Here is a 15,391-nt window from a genome sequence, read left to right on the forward strand (position 1 = left end):
AGCTCCCCAGGCCAGCTCGGGACCTTGGTTCCTATTCCCCAGCCCAGATTTGCCTCCTGGCTGAATTTTTAAATTCACGAGAAGTTGCTCTGCTTCTTAGTGACCTTTGCATTAGCCCAGCCATTGCTGCTGACCCCAAACGCTGCAGCCGGCCCTGTGCACGTCAGGCAGCCCCATAGGCATGGGGAGCTGGGAGGGGAGTTAGAAAGAAGGTGGGGCCTGCTGGGGACAGGGGAGGCTGGGAGCAGAGGGGAGCTGACCCACAGAGGCCAAATGGGGAGTTGTAGCCGCAGGGTCGTGGAGCACTGCTCAGCCCACTGGGTCCCTTAACCCTTTGCTCCCCTGGCTGCTAGTACTGCAGGCAGGCTCCTGGCAGCCTCTGCTGGTGACTTGGGCCAGTGCCATGAAGGGTTCTGACATGATGAGTCAGGCCACTGGAAATAATGAAATGAATAAATCTTCACAGGGGGGGCCCATTCTATGTGTGTTTGAGTGTTTGAGCCTTTCGGGCATGCTAGGGTCATGTTTTCAATCCAATGGCTAGAAACGTCCTCACCTAGTCACTGAAAACCAAGGTTCTCATGGAATCACTGGACTCCAGAATCTGGGGCTTCCAGCAAAAACCCTAATGAGCGCTGGACTCGCTATAAAACTACAAGAGATGGTGGTTGTGATGAAGGACATGAAGATGGGAACTTAAAGGTAGAATTTGGCCCCTGTTCAATGGGAAACCAGTGCAGAGAGCAATGGCTGGGAATGACGGGCTGTCGGATACCTGGGGTGCTGAGTAATTGGGCTGGATTTCCCCTACCTCCCTGGCTGCTCAATCAGCATCTCTTTTATCAGCACCTCCTCCTTCTCCATTCCCCTTCTCTGTGGGAGTCCCACGGGGCTCCCTCCTTGTTCTCGACTTTTCTCTCTCTCTGAGCCTTATCCTTCAGTATCTCCCTCTGCTCACATGGGGTCATTATCACCTCTGTGCTAACAGCTCCCCCAGCCACTTCTCCACTCCAGCCCTGTCTCCTGCTGCTCATTCTCCCATCTGGCCTGGTCTCTCCAGTGTCGCACCCTTTGATGACTCCTCTGGTGTCAAGCTCACATTGGCCAAAACTGAGCTCAGAAATCTTCCCTGCCAACCTCGCTCAGCCAGCCATGCCGCCTGAATAGCCCTTGGTTTCCTTATCTTTGTGCTGATGCCCCATTCCCCACTATACCCATCCAACCCTCTGCCTCTGATGTTTTTCTGCATCAGAAATCTCAGGGTCTGACTGCACTGTGTTTGCTGGAGTCTTTGGGGAAGATCTGAATTAAATTGTGCTGACACTTACGGCTGTGATAGGAATGTTGTCTCTCGCTCCCCACTCTGATAGCAGAGGGGATACTGATTGTAGGGAGAAGAAGGTGATAGTCCCCATCCTGCAGAAGGAGAATGAGGAGGGAGCCGGAAATAGCTTTGTGGACTGAAATTCCTTGTCACAAACTGCTGTGTGATTTGTCACTAGGGTGACCAGACAGCAAGTGTGAAAAATCGGGACAGGGTTGGGGGTAATAGGAGACAGTATAAGACCCAAAAATTGGGACTGACCCGCTAAAGTTGGGACAAAACTGCGCAACTGGTGAGATTTATACACAAGGCCCAGGCCGGGGGAGAGAAGGGAAGGGTGTTTTTGTCCCACTTCCCCATCTGTCTGTGTCACTGTGTGGAGGAGCACTGCTACTCCCACTCCACGCAGCACAGTAATAAACAGCCTCATCCTCTGCCAGGGCCCCGGAGATGGTCAAATAGCCGGTGTTACTGGACGTGTCTTTGGAACCAGAGAAGCGAGCAGGGACCCCCGAGACCTGGTGCTTGCTGGAATCTGAATAGTATGCCAGCAGGTATCGTGGAGAATTCCCAGGTTTCTGTTGGTACCAGTACAGATAGTAGCCACTGATGCTGGTCCCACTGCTCATGGTGCAAAAGAGTTTCACCATGTTTCCTGGGGACACTGACAATGAGGGCAGCTGAGTCACCACAGGCTGCGAGCTGGAACCTGGGAAAAATGTTAGAAATCTGTCAAACCCTCCCTGTCCATCCTCAGCCACTAGTGAATCTGGTTGTGCATTCGATTCAGAAGCAACTTATTTAACCCACTGCCCCTGTTCTCACCTGTGCACCACGTCCCCAGCAGGACGATGAGGGGAGCCCAGAGCATGGTGAGGAGATTTCGGGCCCTTAGGAGAAAACAGCCAGATCCACTGGGAAGGCCTGACAGTCACTGCCCCTTATATTCATCCTACTGTGGTAAGCAGCATCTAAGCTCCACCTTTATTCTAGTTTGTTCTTATCTCATTGGCTCCTATGATCACAGAGCCGGGCACGTGGGAGGAGAGACCATCCCTTAAGGAGGAGCTCCTGCTGTATAAGGTCCCTAACTTAGCTCCACTCCAGCAATGACCGTCTGCCAGGATCAAGGTTTCATTTCAACGCTCGCAGTGGAGGCTGCTGGAGTTCAGGCTGTGTGACAGTTTCCAGTCTAATCCCTCGTTTTCAGTGATTTGTAACTTTCCCAATGCTTCCCCTTTCGGCCTGTCCTTTGCTTGAGGGTTCATTGATCTCTCACGCTGATCAGAAAACAACTCAGCAGTTTCTGAGAAGGAGGAGAGGGCAATAAATACACTTTGCCCAGAATTTACCATTTCTGGAGCCAACTAGGGCAGAGCTAAGGAGGAAATGGGGGGATTCTGCAAAGTTCCATTCTCCCATCTAAGGGCCCACACTAGAGGAGCTGGGTTTGTGTCTGGCAATGTACATTATTAGGAGCTGTTCTCTGCTCACTGGGATGATTTATTTCCATCATCTCCAGGCTGCCCAGCTGGGCTATACACACTTCTGTTTATTCATGAGCAGTTTTAATTGGGCAGAAAATGGAATTCAGAGAAGTGGGCGGCGACTCTGCCACCCCTTGTGCTGAGAGCTAGGAATGAAAATCCCACTGAAGAACAAAGTGTTATTGTCATTGTTTATTGCTAAAGACCAGTGAGACGCATCAGAGTCTGAGGAGGCTTCTCCTCAGGAATTCTCCTGGCTCCTTGCTCTTGGAATGTGCTAGAAACATCACGAAAGGCAAAAAAACCCCACACGGAGTCTCAGCAGCACCAAGACAGACCAAAACACATCTTCCAGCATTGATTAGAAAAGGGAAGGGAGAGCCCGTCTCTGTCCCATGCTACTCAGAGTCCCTGCCTTCTGGAAGGTTCTGTGCCTGACACAGGAAGTTCAGCTTTAAGCCACATGACAAAAGCCAGTTCCCTGCTGAATTCACGGATTTTCAGGACTTCCTCACAATGGATCTGATCTCACACGCAGGGTCCCATGGAAGACTGGGCACTGGGAGAGGGCCCAGGCACCCAGATTGAACCAGCTGGAAAATCAAACAGGGATATGACTCTCCAGTTGGGATATTTAGCCTCTGTTTATTTTTAAAGTTCCTGGATTATAAAATGGGTGACCAAGCACAGCCCCACGTAACTCACCTCAACCCTGGGAAGGGAAGGGCCTGCTATGAGCAGCACAAACAGTGAGCAGGGGGTGACACTGGCTGACAGAATCATGGCTCATCTCCAACACTTTATTTACTTGCATTGAACACGAGGCGGGACACAAAGAGCTGGGGATCAGTGCAGAGATCCCCCGACCTTGCCCTGAGACCTCTGGTATCTTCTGCTAACGCCCTGGTGTCACAGAACCAGCTCAGCAATTCTGGAGCTGACCCAGCTTTTACAGCCAGGGCAGATTGAGAGATTCTGACCATTCCTGAGTGAGAGGCCAAAGGCACCAAAGGATTTGGCGCTGGGGGGGTGGAGTGTGGGGGCAGCTTCCATTGTCCTACTTCCATGCTCAAGTTTCCCAATTAGAGACGATATTGGTTCTGAGTGGGAGCTCAGAGGGCAGGGAGAGTATTTTTAATTCTTGGAAGTGTAGGTTTGAGCCATAGAACCCAAGCTTCATCCTCCACTGGCTATGTCAGACCAGAGAGAGGCTGGAGCAATGGAGGGAGATGCACAGTTGATTGCTTTAAGTGTTTAAGAAGTGTAAGTGAATTCCCCCTGTTTACAAATCGCTCCAACTCCTCTAGCCCTCAATGAGAACTTCTTGTACGGTGAAATCCCCAGTGAGGACAGTGAGTAGGTGACCAGTCGCCTACATGCAGCTGGAAATATTGTGACTGAGAGGAAATATCTTCCCTTCACACCCCGTCTCCTCCACAGAAGGAAGCCCTGAACAGGACAGGGGACATGTTTTCTTTGATAACAAGAGGTTTGTGTCTCACTTCCCAGTCTGGCTGTATCACTGTGAGCAGCGCCGCTACTGTCCCACATCTGACAGTAATAATCAGCCTCGTCCTGCGCCTGGACTCCAGTGATGGTTAACGTGGCCGTGTTACTGGATTTGGCACCAGAGAATCGATCAGGGATTCCGGAGGGCCTGCTGCTACTTTCATATATAACACATAGCAGCGCACTGCCAGGTTTCTGTTGGTACCAGTTCACCTTCTTGCTACCAATGTTGTTCCCTGAGCAGGTGAGTTGAGCATTTTGCCCTGGAGACACAGACACTGAAGGCGGCTGAGTCAGCACAATCTGGGCAAGAGAACCTGCAACAGGAGGAGAAAACACATGGATAAAATGACTCAGCATTGACTTTATCCCCAGCTAACATGATCTACAGGCAACCAAGGGGGAAAAGCAAACATCATGTATGACCTGAGCAGTAAGTGAGCAGCGTGAGGAGCAGAGATGCCCAGGCCATGATGGGAATCCAGACGAGCTCGGCTTCCTGAGGCAAAGGAGTCTCTGGCTGGGACCCTCCGATTCTCTCTTAAATCTCCAGAGCTGGAGAACGGCCCCTTCATGCAAATCTGCTCCTTCCTTGCTAGCTACTAAAGCCTCCTCATTCCCCCATACAAGAGGGGCAGAGACATAGCACAGGGAAAGATTCTGGGACCAAGTCTTCTCTGCTCTACATTGATGTAAATCCCAGGTAACTCCAGTGAACTTTACCTTGTTGTAAAAGTGGAGTAACTGAAAAGAGAATCAGCCCCTTTCTGTATAAACTCAAATATTTAATGATTTAGAACAGGTATTGTTGAGCTCAGGCTGCCCTGCTAAGTCTTACAGAGCATGCACTTCAAAAGTGTAAAAGGATCATTAAACACTGTGGTTAGACATATCGTACCAATATTGGCACTGCCCTGGGGAAAGGTTATATTCCTGGCAGGGCCGGCTTTAGCAAGTGCATGGCCTGATTCGAACAGTTTTAACAGGGCCCCAGCACGGATGACTTGAAAAAAAAAGAAAAACACCAAAAAAAACCCCAAAAAAACCACGTGGGTCTTGTACTCACCGGATGGCGCTCCTTGTCTTCGGAGGTGGGTTCTTCACTCGCTCCGGGTCTTCCACGGCACTGAAGGACCTGCCGCTGAAGTGCTGCCGAAGACCTGGAGCGAGTGAAGGACCCGCCGCCGAAGTGCTGCTGAAGACCCGAAGTGTCGTCAGGTGAGTAAAAATTAAAAAGGAGCCTCTATCCAGGAAAGGGATTCTCAGCCATTTGCCCCCCCGGCGGCCCTGCCACTGGGCGCGGGGCCTGATTCGGGGGAATTGGTGGAATTGGCCTAAAGCCGGCCCTGGGGACCATCCATTGCAGTTTTAAAGCTTTGCTCAGTTTCTGGGAGGAATCTCCTCTTGTAAAGCTTTGGGAATGTAACAGGATGAGGTGTCTGGTGGTGGCGATGTAAATGCAGAGCAGAATGGGAGTTGGGAAAGCAAAGGGCTCGGTCTGCAAGACATTCTCCTGAACACTGCGAGGGGCTCGCCCCATCAGATCCTAGGGCAGAGTTGGAGCCACGGAGGGGAAGGGGGTTAGTTCAGGGGATAGTTTGTGTGTGTTCAATTTGGACAGGTTTCTGCTCAGTGCTGTTTCATGGACGGGCACCTGCTTAGTCTGTATCAGCAGGGAGCAAATGTCATCACAGAATTACGGAGAAAGCGTCCCCTTGAGACACCCTCCTGAGAGACTGAGGAACGACATGCAGAGAGTGTGTATGTATCCCATGGGCTCCTCGTATGGTGATGTCTGACGGCACCTACTCTCCTCCAGTTCCCACCCGCTTCACCTGCCCCTCTCTGCCCACAAGGAAAGAAGGGAAAAGGGAGAACCTGGGAGGTAGCAGGAAAAAAGCATCATTGTTACTATTATTGTAGCCCCCTCATGTGGCCAAATGATTCGTTACAACCAATGCCCAGTGTCTTCTGTAGTGTTGTCTCGTGCTCCCCACTCTGATGGCAGAGGAGATGCTGACTCTTAGGGAGAAGAAGGTGATAGTCCCCATCCTGCAGAAGGGGAATGAGGAGGGAGTGGGAAATAGCTGTGAATTTCCTGCTCATAAACAGCTGTGTGATTTGTCACAACCAGAGACAAAACTGTGCAGCTGGTGAACTTTGCACACAAGGCCCAGGCTGGGGGAGAGGAGGGAAGGGTGTTTTTGTCTCACTTCCCCATCTGTCTGTGTCACTGTGTGGAATAGCACTGCCACTCTTCCGCACAGCACAGTGATAATCAGCCTCATCCTCTGCCAGGGCCCCGGAGATGGTCAGATAGCCGGCGTTACTGGACGTGTCTTTGGAACTAGAGAAGCGAGCAGGGACCCCAGAGCCCTGGCCCTTGTCAGATTCTGAATAGTAATACAGCAGGTATCGTGGAGAATTCCCAGGTTTCTGCTGGTACCAGTACACAACGTAGTCACTGATGCTGGTCCCACTGCTCATGGTGCAGGAGAGTTTCACCGTGTTTCCTGGGGACACTGACACTGAGGGTGGCTGAGTCACCACAGGTTGTGAGCTGGAACCTGGAAAATATGATGGAAATTTATCAACCCCTCCCTGTCCGTGTCCAGCCACTAGTGAATCTGGTTGTGCATTAGCTTCAGCAGCAACTTATTTAATCCACTTGCCCCTGTTCTCACCTGTGCACCACATCCCCAGCAGGACGATGAGGGGAGCCCAGAGCATGGTGAGGAGATTTCGGGCCCTTAGGAGAAAGCAGACTGACCCACTGGGAAGGCCTGAGAGTCTCTGCCCCTTATATTGATCCTACTGTGGTAGGAGCATCTAAGCTCCACCTTTATTCTAGTTTGTTCTTATCTCATTGGCTCCTATGATCACAGAGAGCCGGGCACGTGGGAGGAGAGACCGTTCCTTAGGGAGGAGCTCCTGCTCTATAAGGTCCCTAGCCCAGCTCCACTCCAGCAATGACCGTCTGCCAGGATCAAGGTTTCATTTGAACGCTTGTAGTGGAGGCTGCTGGAGTTCAGGCTGTGTGACAGTTTCCAGTCTAACTTCTTGTTTTCAGTGATTTGCAACTTTCCCAATCCTTCCCCTTTCTGCCTGTCATTTCCCTGCTTGCCTGAGAGTTCATGGATCACTCACACTGATCAGAAACCAACTCAGCAGTTTCTGGGAAGGAGGAGAGGGCAATAAATACACTTTGCCCAGGATTTACCATTTCTGGAGCCAACTAGGGCAGAGCTAAGGAGGAAATGGGGGGATTCTGCAAAGTTCCATTCTCCCATCTAAGGGCCCACACTAGAGGAGCTGGGTTTGTGTCTGGCAATGTACATTACTAGGAGCTGTTCTCTGCTCACTGGGATGATTTATTTCCATCATCTCCAGGCTGCCCAGCTGGGCTACACGAGCTTCTGTTTATTCATGAGCAGTTTTTATTGGGCAGAAAATGGAATTCTGAGAACTGGATGGTGACTCTGCCGCCCCTTGTGCTGAGAGCTGGGAATGAAAATCCCACTGAAGAAATAAATCTTAATAAAAGGAAAAAGCATCACTGTTATTATTGTTGTAGCCCCCCATAGTATCCCTCCCCAGCAGCATGTGCCCAAATGATTTATTACAACCAATGCCCAGTGTCCCCTGTGTGGCATGTTCTAGCTGAAGAGCTCCCTCTACTGGCCACCGCTGCACTTGCAGAAGTGATCTCTTGCCCCAGCTGACAGTTTTACCAACGTTTCCTTTTCTAATTCCAGCTCCCCAGGCCAGCTCGGGACCTTGGTTCCTATTCCCCTGCCCAGATTTGCCTCCTGGCCAAGTCATGAGAAGTTGCTCTGCTTCTTAGTAACCTTTGCATTAGCCCAGCCATTCCTGCTGACCCCCAAACGCTGCAGCCGGCCCTGTTTCCCCAGACAGCCCATAGGGACGCCGAGCTGGGAGGGGAGTTAGAAAGAAGGTGGGGCCTGCTGGGGACGGGGGAGGCTGGGAGCAGAGGGGAGCTGACTCACAGAGGCCAAATGGGGAGTTGTAGCCCCAGGGTCATGGAGCACTGCTCAGCTCCACTGGGTCCCTTAACCCTTCGCTCCCCATGGCTGCTAGTACTGCAGGCAGGCTCCTGGCAGCCTCCGCAGGTGAGTTGGGCCCGTGCCATGAAGCAAACAGCCAGCTCCCAGGGTTCAAAAATTCTGAGTCAGACTGCTGGAAATAATGAAATGAATAAATCTACACATGGGGGCACCAATCTATGTGTGTTTGAGTGTTTGAGCCTTTCAGGCATGCTAGGGTCACTTTTTCAATATCTTCTCTGCAGTTCCAAGGGCTGGAAACTTCCTTACCTAGTCACTGAAAGCCGAGGTGCTCATACAATCACTGGACTTAAGAACCTGGGACTTTCAGCGAAAGCTCTAATGAGCACTGGCCTCGCTATAAAAACCTCAGGAGATGGTGACTCTGATGAAGGGCAATGAAGATGGGAAGTTAAAGGCTGAATATGGCCCTGGTTCAATGGGAAACCAGTGCAGAGAGTGGTGCCTGGGGATGATGGGCTTTTGTAAACCTGGGTGCTCAGTAATTGGGCTGGATTTCCCCTACCTCCCTGGCTGCTCAATCAGCATCTCTTTTGTCAGCTCCTCCTCCTTCCCCACTCCCCTGCTCTGTAGGAGTCCCACAGGGCTCCATTGTTGTCCTCTCCTTTTCGCTCTCTGAGCCTTATCCTTCAATATCTCCATGGGCTCACCTGGGGTCAGTCTCACCTCTGTGCTGATGACTCCCCAACACACTTCTCCACTCTGGCCCTGTCTCCTGCTGCTCCTTCTCCCATCTGGCACGCGTCTCTCCGGTATCCTGCCCTTTGATGGTTCCTCTGGTGTCAAGCTCACATTGGCCAAAACTGAGCTCAGAAATCTGCCCTGCCAACCCCTCTCATGCCGCTTGAATAGCCCTTGGTTTCCTTATCTGTGGTGCCAGATGCCCCATTCCCCTCTATACCCATCCACTCCTCTGCCTCTGATTTCTTTCTGCATCAGAAATCTCAGGGCCTGACTCCATTGTCTTTGCTGGAATGTTGGGGAAGATCTGAATTACATTGTGCTGACACTTATGGCTGTGATAGGATTGTTATCTTTTTCTCTCCACTCTGATAGCAGAGAGGATGCTGACTCTTAGGGAGAAGAAGGTGACTGTCCCCATCCTGCAGAAGGAGAATGAGGAGGGAGCCAGAAATACCTTGTTAGTCTCTAAGGTGCCACAACTACTCCTCTACGGCTACCACTCTGAAACCTGTCAGAAATACCTCTGTGGACTGAATTTCCTTGTCATAAAGAGCTGTGTGATTTGTCACAACCAGAGGCAAAACTGGGCAACTGGTTAACTTTTCTCACAGGGCCGAGGCTGGGGGAGAGGAGGGAATGGTGTTTTTGTCTCTCTTCCCAGTGTGAGAGTCAGAGAAGGGGGCCTCTCTGATATACAGTAAAAGGCGCAATGCAATAAAAACAGGGCTGTCATTTGCCTCTGTCAATAAATATCCATCCCCCTCCTTTGAAATGAACCTTCCTACTCTCAAAAGCAAGAGACCAATGCTGGATGCCAGGGTCATCCAGGAGCTGCCCGTATAAATTGCTACGGCCCCCTCCAACAGAGGTGCAAGACAGCACCTCGGAACGGGAGCTCGGCCACTCCACAATGGCCTATCTTCAGCTGTGTGCAACCGAGGGATCAGTTCTTCCCCAGCCAGTAGCGCTGGAATACTTTTAATAATGGGGGTGCTGAAAGCCAACTTCCTCACCCTTGTGCACGCCCCTCCCCCCCAGAGCTGGGGCTGGGAGCAGGGCAGTACCTCTGGGAGCGGGGAACCCAGATAGGAGTAAGGAGGCCGAAGCTGGGGCCACAGCTGGGGGAGGCGTGGTGTCGGCAGTGGAGCCCCAGGCACGGGAGTGGAGCCCTGCATAAAGCCTGGGGGTGCTGCAGCCCCCACCCCCCTAGTTCCCACGCCTATGTCACATGTTTATGGGGGCAGTGACCAGGCAGCTGAGCAACATGCATGAGAAAGAGTCTAGGGGATGCTTCAGGTGACCACAGACCTACACGGGAACGGCTATTGCACAGAAGGAGACTGAGGGGATTTCTCTCGCTCTTATGGAACAGAGGGTTATGCCTAGCCCAGGCTTGGAGGGATCAGCCATTCCTGAGGAAGGACTCTGGGCACTGAGATGGGAATGAGCCTGCAAGGGAGAGGGAGGTTTTCAAATGTAGGAAGCTGAGTGTGACGTTGTCTGATTAAAATATGATTTTGCAAATCATAATTGCTACCACTGCTACATAATTGCAGCAAATCTTACACAAAATATAAGTCATGGCCAGAAAGGGTTAAACATCTTGCAGGCTGCATAACCCAAATCCGACCTATGTTAGAAATGGTAATTAGGGGCCATTCTATCCTCAGGTAGGCTAGAACTTTGAAATGCAAACCTATATTGTTAGCCGTACTACTACTTGTGTGTATCTTCCAGGCTTGCATGTAAACAGACAGTTCCTGCCTCTCACTATAACTATTCATTCAGAGATCAAAAGGGAATAGTAACATTTAGATGAATCTTGGGTAAAATAATGTCATTGTCTCTATTTCTCCTTGAAGTTTGTAATAGACTACCTAATGGATAAATTGCCCTATGTTAATTTGTGTAACTAATTATTGGCAGTGTTTAGAAAGCAAAAGGTTACATCAAAAGCCTATTGTTTAACCAGGACTGTGTGGTCAAGTGGATGCTAGAACACTGTATGAAAAGACCCCTGGATTCTGATCCTGTTCATCTCAGATCTGCTTGAGGTTTCCTGCAGGGGAAGCCTAAGCCACAAAGACTGAGATCCTATTTCTAACTGCATCGCCCTGAAATATAAACATCGGCCCATAACCTATGGACTATTTCTGAAAGAACTCTGCAGCTACGAAGCTCGCCATTGCTGCTATGAGTCTGATCCTTAACAATTGAACTCATGTCTCTATGGATATTGATCTTTTAATGATTCTCTCTCTCTTTTGTTTTTTAATGAATTGTAGTTTAGTTAATAAGAATTGCTTATGGTGTGTATTTGGATAAGATCTGTGTCATAAACAGATAGTTAAGGGTTAAAGTCTCTTTTACCTGTAAAGGGTTAACAAGCTCAGTAACCTGATGAACACCTGACCAGAGGACCAATCAAGGGACAGGATAATTTCAAATCCCTGTGGAGGGAAGGCTTTGTCTGTGTTCTTTGTTTGAGTTGTGTGCTCTCTTTGGATCTAAGAGAGGCCAGACATGTCTCCAAGTTCTCCTGGAGTATTTCCTACTATCCAGTATAGTGAGTATTAGAAAGGTGAATTAGTCTTATAATTTGATTTCTACATTTGCAATTGTGTGTTTGCTGGAGAAATATCTTTATTTCTGTTTGCTGTTACTTTGATTATTCTGAGAAAGGGGGGGGGGGGAGAGCCTCTCCAGGTTTATAAGTTAGACCCTGTATTTTTGCATCCTGGTAATACAGAGAGAGTGTACTTTTTTTTTCTTTCTTTAATAAAATCTTTTCTTTTTAGCACTTGATTGATTTCTTCCCTTGTTTGGATTTTCAGGGGAAGGGGGGGGGGGGAAGTGAATCCCTCTTTGTTTGATTCAAGGAGTTTGAATCAAGGTCTCTCTCCCAAGGACAAGGGGAGGGGGGAAGAAGGAGGGGGGAAATGGTTTGTTTCCCTTTGTGTTGAGATTCAACTTTGAATCTGTGTTCCCAGGGAAACTTTTGGGGGAACAGGGAGTGTGTCAGACACTTAAAACTTGACTGGTGGCAGCGAGAACCAGATCTAAACTAGGATTTTAGTTTAGAGGAGTCCATGCAGGTCCCCATCTTGTGAACGCTAAAGTTCAAAGTGGGGAATAAACCTATGACAATCTGAAACATTCATTTTCCTGGGAGATAATGTGTCCGATCTTTTGGGATTGGTAGAACCTTTTCTTTCATGTGATGAAATAAGACTTTCAGAAATCTTCATCATATTTGCCTTAGGATGGAGGCATGAGGCTGGATCACTTTAAGGGAACTGTGCCATTTGGACTTCTGAGGAACTAGGAAGGTAATAAAGAAGCAGTTTTATGCTCGTTTGGTAAATCTAAGTATGAGAATATCCACCAGCTTTGGGGGGATTGTCTGCCCCATTCTTTGCAGTTCACCCTAACTGAGTGATCACAGCTGGCTCCCCCCAGCGACCCCTGTCACACTGAGGTTGGGCCTCATCGTCCAATCTGTGCTGCCAGGTGAGAAGCTCCGTCATTCACAACAGGGAGAGATCAGAGGAATAACACAGAACCAGCAGCCACGAAGGGCTTTGCTGATCCCTTTCTGGCGAGACTGTTGGCCTCTGAATCCTCCCTCGTCCCAGGGGATGCAATGAACTCCCGGAACCAGGCCATCAGTGGGTGTAGCTCAGTGTAGTGGCACTGAAGGCAACAGAGGAGGCTGATTTCCACCAGCTGGGAATGTGGCCCCTGCACTGTGATCAGGTGGGGGTGTCTATGGGGACAGCGAGGTGTCATGTGTTGACCCAAAGTTATCTGGGAAGATCCTGGCCTGTTTAAAAATGAAACTTCCACCCCACTCCTCTGGCTGAGCCCCACAATGGTGAGAGGGAACAATGGAAGAACAAAAACACAGTCTAATGTTCTTCTGTGGCAGGTTTGTGTCTCACTTCCCCATCTGCTTGTGTCACGGTGCTACTAAGCACTGCCGCTGTCCCACACCTGACAGTAATAATCAGCCTCATCCTGCGCCTGGACTCCAGTGATGGTTAACGTGGCCGTGTTCCTGGAGTTGGCCCCAGAGAATCGAGCAGGGATTCCGGAGGGTCTGCTGCTACTGTGATAGATAAGCAGTAGGGGGGCACTGCCAGGTTTCTGTTGGTACCACTGCACATGGTAGCTCCCAATGTTGTTCCCTGAGCAGGTGAGTTGAGCCTTTTGCCCTGGAGACACAGACACTGAAGGCGGCTGAGTCAGCACATACTGGGCGAGAGAACCTGCAACAGGAGGAGAAAACACCTGAATAAAATGACTCAGCATTGACTTTATCCCCACTTAACATGATCTTCAGGCAGCCAGGGGGAAAAGCAAACATCATGTATCACCTGAGCAGTAAGTGAGCAGCGCCAGGAGCAGAGGGGCCCAGGCCATGGTGGGAATCCAGACGCGCTCGGCTTCCTGAGGCAAACGGGTCTGTGCCTGGGACCCTCCGATTCTCTCTTAAACCCCCAGAGCTGGAGAACGGCCCCTTCATGCAAATCTGCTGCTTGCTTGCTAGCTACAAAAGCCTCCTCATTCACCACTACGAGAGGGCAGAGACATGGAGGAAAGATTCTGGGACCAAGTTTCCTCTGCTCTACACTGATGTAAATCCCAGGTAACTCCACTGAACTTTACCTTGTTGTAAAAGTGAAGTAAGTGAAAGGAGAAGCAGCCCCTTTCTGTATAAACTCAAATATTTAAAGATGTAGAACAGGTACTGCTGAGCCAAGGCTGCCCTGCTGAGGCATACAGAGCTTGCACCTCAAAAGCATAAAAGGATCATTAAACACTGTGGTTAGACATGTCGTATCAGCATTGGCACTGCCCTGGGGAAAGGTTAAATTCCTGGGGACCAGCCACTGCAGTTTCAAAGCTTTGCCCAGTTTCTGGTAGGAATCTCCTCTTGTAAAGCTTTGGGAATGGAGAAGTGGATGAGGTGTCTGGTGCCTGGCGATGTAAATTCAGAGCAGAATGGGAGCTGGGAAAGCAAAGGGCTCAGTCAGTAAGAGATCGTCCTGCACACGGATTGGGGCTCGCATCATCAGCTCCTAGGGCAGAGTTGGAGCCACGGAGGGGAAGGGGGGTAGTTTAGGGGATAGTTTGTGTGTGTTCAATTTGAACAGGTTTCTGCTCAGTGCTGTTTCATGTACGGGCACCTGCTTAATCTGTACCAGCAGGGAGCAAATGTCATCAGACAATTACCGGAAAGCGTCCCCTTGAGACACCCTCCTGAGAGACTGAGGAATGACACATGGAGAGTGTGTATGTCCTATGGGCTACTCGTATGGTGATGTCTGACGGCACCTGCTCTCCTCCAGTTCCCACCCGCTTCACCTGCCCCTCTCTGCCCACAAGGAAAGAAGGGACAAGGGGGAACCTGGGAGGTGTCAGGAAAAAAGCATCACTGTTATGATTGTTGTAGCCCCCCATGGTATCCCTCCCCAGCAGCATGCGGTCAAATGATTCCTTACAACCAGTGCCCAGTGTCTCCTGTTTGGCATGTTCTAGCTGAAGGGCTCCCTCTACTGGCCAGCGCTACACTTGCAGAAGTGATCTCTTGCCCCAGCTGACAGTTTTACCAAGGTTTCCTTTTCTAATTCCAGCTCCCCAGGCCAGCTCGGGACCTTGGTTCCTATTCCCCAGCCCAGATTTGCCTCCTGGCAGAATTTAAAAAGTCACAAGAAGTTGCTCTGCTTCTTAGTGACCTTTGCATTAGCCCAGCCATTCCTGCTGAACCCAAACGCTGCAGCCGGCCTTGTTCCCCCAGACAGCCCATAGGGACGCCGAGCTGGGAGGGGAGTTAGAAAGAAGGTGGGGCCTGCTGGGGACAGGGGAGGCTGGGAGCAGAGGGGAACTGACCCACAGAGGCCAAATGGCGAGTTGTAGCCCCAGGGTCGTGGAGCACTGCTCAGCTCCACTGGGTCTCTTAACCCTTCGCTCCCCATAGCTGCTAGTACTGCAGGCAGGCTCCTGGCAGCCTCCCCAAGTGACATGGGCCAGTGCCATGAAGCAAACACCCAGCTCCTAGGGTTCAAAAATTCTGAGTCAGGCCACTGGAAATAATGAAATGAATAAATTTACTCAGGGGGGCCCCATTTTACGTGTAATTTGAGTGTTTGAGCCTTTCTGGCATGCTAGGGTCACGTTTTCAATCCAACGGCTAGAAACATCGTCACCTAGTCACTGAAAGCCAAGGTTCTCATGGAATCACTGGACTTCAGAATCTGGGGCTTTCAGCAAAAACCCTAATAAGCACTGGACTCGCTATA

General features: G+C 50.3%; 2 protein-coding genes and 2 gene segments (V, D, J or C); all 4 read right to left on the minus strand.

Moving 5' to 3' along the window:
* LOC123351200 (immunoglobulin lambda-1 light chain-like) overlaps window positions 1-15,391 on the minus strand; it is a 624,702-nt gene that overhangs the window by 299,467 nt on the left and 309,844 nt on the right. The gene's annotated exons all lie outside the window — the stretch shown is intronic.
* Window positions 1-15,391, minus strand: part of LOC123351197 (immunoglobulin lambda-1 light chain-like) — a 668,923-nt gene that overhangs the window by 292,620 nt on the left and 360,912 nt on the right. The gene's annotated exons all lie outside the window — the stretch shown is intronic.
* The window catches only part of LOC123351198, a 576,764-nt gene that overhangs the window by 266,711 nt on the left and 294,662 nt on the right, over window positions 1-15,391 (minus strand).
* LOC123351207 lies at window positions 13,059-13,511 on the minus strand. The segment is given in 2 exon segments: window positions 13,059-13,357; window positions 13,466-13,511. Coding segments are annotated over 2 exon segments (345 nt in total).

Source organism: Mauremys mutica, chromosome 16 (genome assembly GCF_020497125.1).
Source record: "Mauremys mutica isolate MM-2020 ecotype Southern chromosome 16, ASM2049712v1, whole genome shotgun sequence".
NCBI classification, from domain to species: Eukaryota; Metazoa; Chordata; order Testudines; family Geoemydidae; genus Mauremys; species Mauremys mutica.